The 10,901-nt window shown below is 40.0% G+C and overlaps 1 protein-coding gene across 1 annotated transcript in view; it reads left to right on the plus strand.

Annotated features, from left to right (window-relative positions):
* Nucleotides 1-10,155, plus strand: part of LOC119857233 (cytosolic phospholipase A2 epsilon-like) — a 43,652-nt gene extending 33,497 nt beyond the window's left edge. Inside the window, exons 14-21 of the mRNA XM_038405874.2 lie at nt 396-618; nt 1,413-1,527; nt 1,925-2,062; nt 4,991-5,098; nt 5,729-5,920; nt 7,365-7,531; nt 7,927-8,113; nt 9,049-10,155. Of these exons, the coding sequence (XP_038261802.1) occupies nt 396-618; nt 1,413-1,527; nt 1,925-2,062; nt 4,991-5,098; nt 5,729-5,920; nt 7,365-7,531; nt 7,927-8,113; nt 9,049-9,257 (1,339 nt within the window). The 3' untranslated portion in view covers nt 9,258-10,155. The remainder of the gene's footprint in view (nt 1-395; nt 619-1,412; nt 1,528-1,924; nt 2,063-4,990; nt 5,099-5,728; nt 5,921-7,364; nt 7,532-7,926; nt 8,114-9,048) is intronic.
* The last annotated feature ends 746 nt before the right edge of the window (nt 10,156-10,901 follow it).

Raw genomic sequence — 10,901 nt, forward strand, 5'->3', positions numbered from 1 at the left:
TAAAGAAATATTATGGAGCTGCCAGTAGCAGCTCCCCCATAGTCAGTGTTGTGACCCAAGCCCTATTTTTGATCCATTTTGCCAGAAAAATCTCTTTTTGGAGTGGGGAATTTTTATAGTTAGTGTCAGCACAGAAGTATATGTTTTAAAAAATATTTTAGAGAAATTGGCCAGTCATTTTAAATTTACCAGGCAGGGGAAATGTAATGTTTGTGATTTTAAAAAAATGTAATGTTTTTTGGGGAACCTAGAACTCAAAGGCAGCATAGATTTAGGATATTAAACCTTTGGTGAAGTTTACATTAACCCTTCAAGTTGAAAACGTTAAGTTTAGCACCTTCTCTAATAAATGCCTCAGTTTGTTTTTGTTTTTTCCCCTTCGATATATTTCCCAGGACTATGGCAAATTTGTACAGAGATGCTGATTGGTCACAGAAGGATCTGTCTGGGAAAATCAATGAAGCTCGAAAACATGTGACCAAATGCAAGATGGGTTCTTTTTCCATGGAGCGTATGAAGTATTATAACAAGCAGCTGTGTCAGCGGAAACAAGAAGGACACAGGACATCTTCTATAGATCTGTGGGGGCTCATTGTTGAATATTTGTTACATGATGGGGTACAGTATGTCAAAGCATAGTTTTATTAAATCATTATGGTGATTACTATTGCACTAATAATCTTATCCTTATGGCTGAGGAAACACTTCCCTTAAAAGCCACTCCGTTTTCAGAGGCTTATCTTTCTGAAACTGACCCATTTGGGACAATATTTTTTCATGCTTGTTCTGAATGCGGGATGGGGGGGGAGTGACCATTTTCATTAGTAGGTTTTTGGATGCTTTTTGTTGGAAAAACCACATTTTGAAAACATAATAGTTAATTGCTGTAGGCATATTTTGAAGATGATTTCTTTAGAAATAATTAAATTATAAGTGTTTTAGAACAGTAAACAGTAGCCACTCATTTTTCACAGCACATGCAATTGCAGTACTCCTGATACAAGCATGCCCAATCCTGTGTACAGCTGCAGTATTGTACATTATACTAGGATGTCAGCTGGTTAGGAGACTCATTTTTAACTTGGACCACTCCAGAGTCTACACTATAGGCATCTCTTTCTCCTTTTTAGACACTCCCTATCATGTTGGTCTGAAAGTGCCATCAAATCATGTACCATATAATTATCAAGAATTTGCAGCCACCATGCTTGTCAGCTTTTCATGAGAATTTTGGAGAGTATGGAAGATCCCAGACATATTAACCCCTGCATACAATGCAGTCATATAATGGAGAACATGGCTGAAATGCAGGCATTTTACTGTATTCTAAGTACAGATATAGTGAGTAGATTCCTGTGTCAGTTCCTTCCCCCTTCCCCTCCTCAATTTAGCTACTTTTCTTGTAAAAACAGAAAGACAACCATAAACTCTCGGATCAGCGACAGGCAGTGCATCAGAGTCAGAACCCACTGCCCATCTACGTGGCAATCAATGTCAAGGATAACTATAGCACTTTGGATTTCAAAGGTAAAGATATTCCAGAGCTGTACTTGATCTTAAGTCTAGGAGGCGGCTCAGTTTTGTGTGTAAGTCCTCAGATAGATTACATAAACCCCCCTCTAAATTAAAGACCAGATCATGGCCTGGTAAAAATTGGCATAGTTCCACTGAAGTCAATGGAGCTACATCAGCTTACACCAGCTGGCATTTTGTAATCGCTAATTTTAATTTTCGTGATGTTTCTATATTTCTGGTGTTTGTGCCAGATCAGAAATGTTTGGAATAAACTTTCAGTGGTTCAATCTTTTTTAACGCCTTGTATCCATTTGATAACAGCATAACTCTTTATCCTCAGCCCGGGGTCTGCTCTAAAAGATTTTTTGGGATTTTGTTTTTGTCTTTTTGTTTGTGGCTCTGTTTGCAGAATGGCTGGAATTCTCCCCATATGAAGTTGGATTCATGAAATATGGAGCCTTCATTCGCTCTGAGGACTTTGGAAGCGAGTTTTTCATGGGTCGGCTGATGAAGAGGCTCCCAGAATCCCGGATCTCCTACTTGGAAGGTGATTTATTGTCCTGGAAAATTATATAAACTGGGCACTGGTGAATCACTGGTATGTGATTGGCAGCAATGGTACAGTATCACCTGCCAGAATATGTGCCAGTACCTTATATGAATTAATATTTAATAAAGTGGTTTCCTTTGCATTGTTAAAGCAGGAAACCTAAAATAACAGGTGAATGGCAACCACTAGACTTTAAACATTTTCTATCTGAAATTTTCTAATTGATTTTGCATAACAATACAGTTTACTACTGGTCCAAGAGTGAAATCCTGGCCCCTGTGAAGTCAATAGGAATTTTCCATTTATTTCAACTGGACCAGGATTTCATCCAGAGGCCGTATCTACACTGTACGCTAGGGGTGTGATTCTCAGCTCGCACACACATATGCTAGCTCCTATCTGAGTTAGCATGCTAAAAATAGTGTAGCCATGGTGTCACGGGCAGTGGCAGTGGTGGCATGGATAAGCCACCCTGAATATGTACTTGTGTGTGTGTGTGTGTGTGTGTGTGTGTGTGTGTGTAGTTCGTCGGTTCGACAATGATGTTTTCATTCTATCTCTTTTTGTGGATTCTGCAGTGACTCTGAAGTCCCAAATGTGACACGCATGTTTGTGAGCATATAGGGCAGACAGTCATGGGGGAGCATCTTGGTATCTATAGCAGTAATATGACGCTTTTCCCTGTCAGCTAACAATTGATTATTTCTGTCCTCTTCAAAGACTTGGAAAGCTCTGAGTGTTGTGTGCTGCCCTGCTGATCTATTTAACTCAGCCTTCTCAAGAACTTTCGGTTTTATTGCACCAAAGTGTATGCTGTTCTTGATGCTGTCCTTGTAGTGTTTTCTGGGGCGGCCTTGATTCCGGTGTCCTTGTGCCAATTCTCCATAGAAAATTTTTCTAGGGAGTTGATATTCAGACATCCTAATGATGTTTCCAACACAGCGCAGTTGGGCTTTTATCCGCATGGCCTCAATACTTGTGGCATTTGGCTTTTGGAGAACCTCCAGCTTGGTTATTTTGTCCTGCCAGCGGATCCCTATAATGGCATGCAGAGACCCTATATGGAAAGCCTCTAGCTATTTGAGATGCCATATGTATGGTGTCCAGCTCTCGTAGCCGTAGAGGAGAGATGTGAGCACAAAAGCATTGTAAAATTTTATTTTTGTTGAGAGGGTTATGTTGTGGGATTTCAGGACTTTGTTATGTAGCTTTCCTAATGACTGAGAAACTTTCTGTATCCTGTTCGTGATCTGTTTACCAAGAGATCCTTCATTGGAGATATTGTTGCCGTGAGGGGTAAAATTGTCAACTTGCTTTAGTTGGATTCCATTAATGGATGTGCTGGGGGTTATGGCACAGAGCAGTGAAGATAACTGATGCAACACCACAGTTTTCTCTAGGCTGATTGTGAGTCCAAACAATTTTGATGCTTCAGTGAAGCGATCTACAATGAACTGCAGATCTCCCTCTGTGTGTGGTAGGAGGAAGTAATCCTCTGCAAAGAGTGCTTCTCTTAGTAGTAGCTCTGTTGCTTTTGTTTTTGCTTTAAGGCTCATAAGATTGAAGACTGAGCCATCGTGTCTGTATCTGATGTATATGCCTCTGTTGAGCCCATCTGTAGCATGGCTGAGAACTTGAGTGAAGAAGAGGTTGAACAGTGCAGGGGGCAAGGACACAGCCTTGTCTGAGTCCATTTGAAATGGGAAAGGAGCCAGTGAGATCTCCATCTCTGTAACAGTGTGACAAAAGGTGACTAAATCTCACAAGTTCAGTGAAACGGGAATGCTCTGCAACACAAACACACTAGTGATATTTAGAAAATAATATAATAAAACTTGTCCCTTTTGAGAATCTGACATACCAGTGCTGCCTGTATTTCAAAATTCTGCAGCATTAATACACTCCTCAATGGGGGAGAAAAATTAAGAGCTGTAAGCAACAGAGAAAAGAAAGATGATGTGGGAAGGACGAGAATGGATGATCTGGAGAGATACAAGAAGGCTTCCATCTTAAGCGGGATTTGACCTATAACCTTCACTGTGACAGACTATATGAATTAGAGCTAGACAAAATTGTACCATTCAGGCAGAGACCTGTAAAGAACTGCACTGCCTGAGGAATTACTCAGGCGGGCTGGTGGGGCGAGGGGGGGGGGGCGGCATTGTGCCCCAGGAGTCATAAATTCCTTTTCAAGCTCTCAGCTGTGCACGATTATGCAAACTGCACCATGCTTTAAAGTGGTTAAAATTGTTTCCTTGGTGTACCAGGCCTGGTTTACAGAGAGAGCAGCATACATGAGAAGAGAGCATTCCCGCATTTCCCAGAGCAAAGGCACTGTCATGACCCCTTTCAAGGCATACGCAAAAGAGGAAAAGTCCTTGCATCCCACCTGTACACCCACACAAAGCCAGACACAATCTGGTCCTTAGAATCTAAAGACTCCAAGTTAGATATTAAAAACAGAAGTTGGGAATTGTGCAGACAGATGCCTGCAAAAAATAGAAGGTAATGGAACAACTTCAGATGGAAGGATAAAAAGGCAATTTTCAATTAAATGCTCCGAAGACTTGACCATAAAGGTCTCCATAAAATCTCTAGCATGGCCCACTCTCATAATTTTATCACAAATCTTGAGTTATTTTTTTTTTCTTGAAGCCTACAATCATGGGAGTACAAGAGAATTGCAACTTTCATTTTAAAAAAATATTTCTTAGCCCTCATGGCTTTAAAGCAAACCTTGAAAATGTTCACTAAGAGTGCCCTAAAGATTTAAAAAAGCAGAAAACAAATATAAAGAACTTAACATTTATTATTTAAAAACAAATCTCATGATTTTTAATCCAAACTTTTATGATTTTGGAGGGCCTGACTTATGATTTTTTAATGTTTAGGGTTGGCAATACTGATATCGCTCTCCTTTCACAGGCATGTGGAGTAGTTTATTTTCCCTGAATCTGTTATATATCTGGAATTTGTCCCACACTTCAGAGGACTTTTGGCATAGGTGGACCCAAGATAGAGTAAATGATATTGGTAAGTTACTTTATACCATTGACTTACCATTTATTATCATTATGCTTCACACCCACCTGTTGTGTAAACCATGCACTTGCTTTCTGGAGTTTTATTTTTAAAAAACTGCAGACGCATCATATCTTGCCTGGAAGGAACCAGTTTCAAAAGACTAATACTGACTACCATCATGGGATCATTTCTGAATAACCCATAGACTGCCCTTTCATCATGAGCAATAATCACTGAATATGTAAGAAAGTAAATATATTCAGGAATAATGATCCTGGTTTGCAGATAATTAGTGACACAAAAAATACCACATGAATATTTGCTGAATTTTTAATTTGACAAATACAGTTCAACTTGGCTTATTTTTCAGGATTATGATTTGTAGGTGGTGTGGCATTGAATGGCTTATTGGATGTTGGGGCTTTGTTTTTAATCCAGCCCTGGGGTATCTTAAGAAATTTTGTCTTAATAGAACAAAAAAATGTTTATCTACCTTTTGTTAAGGTGCTCGTGAGACCTTTTATCATGGACACCATAAACTAATAGTGTAGAGATTGTTATTGTTTATTATTGCTATTTTGGGGGCTCCTCAGAAACATTTATTTAGGCAAACAAACCCTTTAATTATTTCTTTTGCAGAGGAAGAGTCCGTCCTTTCTATGAGGCCACACGAACAGAAGACTCAAGTATTCACCACGGCAGGCCCCCTTTCCCGTGCTCTTCGTAGTGCCATTACAGAGCGCACATCAGTTGCCCAGTACCATAGTTTCCTGAAAGGCCTCCAGCTGCATAATGACTACCTAGAGAATGACAAGTTTTGTAGATGGAAAGGTAATAGCACTTGCCTTTCAGCAGCATCCTTTGAAGGAATTTGGGGTCTGCAATATAGTGAGGAGATTTGCGTGACTTGGGAGAGAATGAACGGATTTTATTTAACAACAAAACAAAACAGACAATGCCCACTTCCCCCTCAAAACCCCCCCTGTTTCCCTTCATATAAAAGTTTGAATCTACTTTTAAACAGAATTGTTTGATCAATCAGTTGAACTATACAGGCTGAAAATCTTTAGTGACATGGATTTGATGGGGTTCAAGCTCATTTCTCTTTGGGCTGTAGCCAGTTGATTAAATCTCCATAGTTTGGCTCAGTGTGTTGGCAGCATTGACAGTCTTTATGAAGAGAGAGGAGACATTAAGGCCCAGACTCTCAAAGGTATTTAGGCACCTAACTCCAATGGGAGTTTGAGCGTCTGTGCCTTAATGGGTAGGCAGAAGAAATCCTTGAGCACTAGAAGAGGGTGCCACTGCAGGACAAAAGGACCAAATGCTGGCTTCCTAGAGACCCCCGACCTGCTTATTTAATGCTCCAGTAAAGGATCTGCATTTTAAACAGAACGACAAACTAATTTATTTTTTACTGTTAGCAGCTAAATTCTGTGGGTATGGCTACACTGCAATTAGACACCCGTGGCTGGCCCATACTGGCTCATGAGGCTCGCGCTGCAGGGATGTTTAATTGCAGTGAAGACTTCCAGGCTCTGGGACTCTCACAGGGTACCAGAGCCTGGCCTCCAGCCCAAGCCCAGAAGTCTTCATTGCAATTAAACAGACCCACAGCCTGAGCCCGGTGAGCCTGTCAGCTGTCACAGGCTAGCTGCAGGTTTTTAATTGCAATGTAAACATACACTGTATTGCACATTATTGGAAAAATGTGACCCCTCCTATGGCACTGTGGTAAAGTAAAACATAGACTGATCTTGTAATGGAAAAGCTTTCAAAACCAGTATGTCCATGAGAGAAACACCAAAAGGTGTTTAGGAATTTGGTCACCCTTTCTAGTGTACTCATAGGAGAAGGGCTCCCAAACCAGCAAGCCAGAATCTTTAGCCAAGTTCTTTGAATATTAATGTGATCCTGAACATGTAATGTGCAATGTAGTGTGTTAATGTTTTCTTATAACTTTGCCTTAATAAAAAAAAATCAAATAAATGCATCCAAAAGAAAAACAAGTGGGAGAGAGGATGGGTGGGCTAGCACAGTTTGAATGAGCCAGGTATAGAATGAACATGGAGAGTCTGACATCAGAAAAAATAGTTGTTCTAATTTAAGGCTGAGCAACAGTGATGTAAGTAGTTTGTCAAATGTCTAATGAAATTAGAGATGTGGAATGGGGCTGCAGACTCTTTTTTTTTTTTTTTGAACACTGTGTTCATTAGAGCATCAGCAAACCACTCTTCTGCGATTTCCCTTACGGCAAGAAATATATTCCTTTTAGATACTGTGCTGGACACATCACCCAACCAGCTGACTGAAACAGCAGAGTACTTGTCCCTGGTTGATACTGGATTCTTCATCAATACCAGCTGCCCTCCACTTCTGAGGCCAGAGAGAAAAGTGGACGTCATCCTGCATTTAAATTATAGTGCAGGATCACAGATACTGGTGAGAGAAATCAGTTTATTCTGTTTTCTCCATTAATAGTCATTTGTCTGTACGTTTTTAGCGATATTGTTCCTATTAAAAGCCCTGTGTTAAGTACTCTGAACCACAGTATTTTAGCTTAATGCTGTAGCTTAAAATTGTATTCACAACCTGTAACCTAACCATTTTCTTTTGTGGTACTGAGTGTTTTTTGTTGAATACTCCAGACAAAATTTAAAAACCTGTCCATGTGTTTTCATATAATGCATGTTTCTCAAACCACATTCTTTCCAACAGGAAAGCCAGTGCTATCCCAGAGGTAGCCTAGTTCAATTTAGTATTAGTTGCTGTGCTTCAGGAAATCCTGATTTCAGCCTAGTCTCTGGCTTCTCATATTGTTCTCTTCCTTGATCCAGCCTCTGGATCAGTCCTGTAAGTACTACTCAGAACAAGGAATCCCATTCCCCAAAGTTGTGCTGAGCGAAGAAGAGAGGAAAAACCTAAAGGAGTGCTACCTCTTTGATGATGCTGAGACTCCAGGAGCTCCTATATTGCTATTTTTCCCATTAGTGAATGACACCTACCAAAGTTATAAAGCACCTGGTAAGTTATCAACAGTAGCCAAGCATTCAACAAAGGCCATCCTGGCTAGCTTATCAACTGATTGAATTTCACTCTTTAATTCATTCCTCTCCACTTGTTCATTTCCCTACAACAAACCTCTCCATTGCCTAACTTACCATTTTTACTTAGATGTACTACATATTTCTTATTAAGAAGAATAGGACCCTATTTTATTTCCATATTCACTTTCATCTGTTATACACCCCTGGTTATCTTGCTATATATTAGTGTAAATTTTTGTAATAAAAATGCAAAATCTTTAAACTAAGGTCAAAGGAAATGTACATTTAAGGAGAAAACCCAAAATAATTACAAGCTTTCTTCTCTTTTAGCAGACTTTTCTTTCCTTCTTTGGTGTCTCTAGTATTGGGTCTCTGTCCCAACGCACTAAAAGGCTGGTGTCACAACTCTGAGCCTTGATGGGTATGAGAGCTTTGCTTTTCTTGTAAATAACCTGTTCACTGACTGGATCGCTATTCCTCTTTTCAGTAGGAATAGCCTTTCCATTGAACGGGACACTGTTTCACCTATTAAATACCTTTTGAGGCTTCTACTCTTCTTTTGGTTCCATTCCCCTTCCCCAAATCCTGCCGTTTGCCATGTCAGTATCCCCCTTTCCTGCTTGAGTCACAAATGTGAAGACTTCTCTAAGACTGTTATGAGCAGATAACAGGAGACACTCATAGGGATAGTCACCTATACCTCTCCCTTAAGCACATCAGGCAACTGACATTCCTCTGATCCAGGGATCAAATTACTGGATTGCAACAGAAATACTAGTAAAACATGCCCAGAGCATTTAAATGGGTGAGCACTCTTATTGCAGAGAAATCTCCCTCTCTGGGCTGTTACTGGTGGTACATGACAGAGATAAGCCCAATACTACAGCAATGTCCTGTTGAATTTTTCCCTAGGTGTGAAGCGCTCCAGCTCAGAGATGGAGGAGGGAAAAGTTGATCTCACCAGTTGCTTTTCCCCGTATTCTACATATTCAGTCACATACAAGGAGCAAGATTATGATCAGCTGGTTAAACTGACTGAGTACAACATCCTGAATAACAAACACCTGATTCTTCAAGCCTTGCGTAAAGCAGTGGAACGGAAAAGGCAACATAAAAAATAGTTACCATGCCAGGTGCTTTTATCCCTGGGAGGATGTTTTTGTATCCTCTGGCATATGGATAACCACAGCTTTTCTGAAGATTTCAATGGATTCCAGTTTGACCCTATTAACTGGCTGTACCTGATGAGCAAAGGTCACCAAATAAGGAGAGACCTTCCTTGTTCCCCAAAGAATTTCATTGCTACAAAATTAATTTAGGAGAATAAAGTGCAATTTGCGGCATGTTGGAAATACATTACATGGGTAGCCACACACAAGGAGCTGCTGTAGTGATGGCATGGTCTAAATGCCTAGAGAGTGAGTTTAAAAATATATAAGTCCAAACTACAGTATACACACTGGATTCAATTAATCTTTAAATAATACTAGTTCTGCCTTGTTTTAGTGGCTGTTCTGTGAACTATTGTCCATGTGCCAGAATGTGACTTGTTGCGCTAAGGTGCACTGTAGGGAAGAGGGCTAGGAATCTTGCCAGTCAACCCATTCAAGGCTCAAGGACAGCTACCATCCCTTTGCTGAGGGGGAACACAAGGACTGCTCTCTCTTAGATACTTACAGGTGGTCTTTCAAGTATAGTCTTGTTTTTGTTCCGAGATTGCTGCAGACCTCCCCCTTGGTGCCTACAGGGTTAGACAGCAGCCAAGTGGCGATTTTGTTTGGATTGCAGTGGAGCCTAAAACTGGGATTTAGGTTTGTCGGAGGTTTAAGTTTCTAATTATCTTTGTTGATCTGGTCCCTAGTTCTTGTAACAGACACTGCTTAAGAACTGTCACTTCACATTGGTTTTTCAACATATAAACTGAAACTTCTAGTCTTTAAAGTAACATAGGTGCCCTTGTCATTATTATCTGTTTTTAATCAACAGTTCTAATTTAAAATAAACATATATCCTGACTTGACCATTGTTTGGAACTTAATGGTATTTAAGGGTGATTTTAAAGGCAAACTGACCTAGAGTGCTCTTTCCTTTTCTTCTTCACTCTATACCTGTGTAAAGCAACCTAGCAGGTGGTCATATATAACCACATGATCAGACAATTCTTTTTTATCATTACTCTTCGGTGTGGAGTCAGAGCATTAAAACCATGTGAATACTAGTTGGCATAGCCTGTTCAATCTGGCATCAATATGTTTAATAGCAGCTTCAAGTGTATAGCTCTTATTTTTCTGCAGCTCTGGTGATGGAGGCTCAGAAGTATTGATTCCTTCAAATTCGTCTCCCCTCAGCACGCATTTCCTCTTTGGAGGGTCCTGATTGACTTTCATTTCTGAGTTTTAGTATAGAACTTTCAAGCTTTTGTAAATCCTCAGACAAGAGATCGACTCCTTGAAAAATAAGAGACTTCAGTCACAATTTTGATTAAAACCAGCATGAAATAGGATGTGCCTACATATTTATCTATCTTGATCTCCTTAAAAGGTTTTATTTTATATGCATTTCTGAGAGATTTCCCTAAGAGATTTTGCAATTGCTTTGATAAAGTCTTTCATTGTTTGGTTATTAATACAATTTAATCCTTTCAGTGAGCCCTATTTTGGGGACCGAAGTGGTGCATTGATCTTGTACTGGACTTCAGCACAGGGGTAAATTTCTCCCTGTGAGAGTTTATGGTATGATGACTAGATCCATCTACCTGCCTATTC

The sequence above is a fragment of the Dermochelys coriacea genome, chromosome 6 (assembly GCF_009764565.3).
Source record: "Dermochelys coriacea isolate rDerCor1 chromosome 6, rDerCor1.pri.v4, whole genome shotgun sequence".
Taxonomy (NCBI): Eukaryota; Metazoa; Chordata; order Testudines; family Dermochelyidae; genus Dermochelys; species Dermochelys coriacea.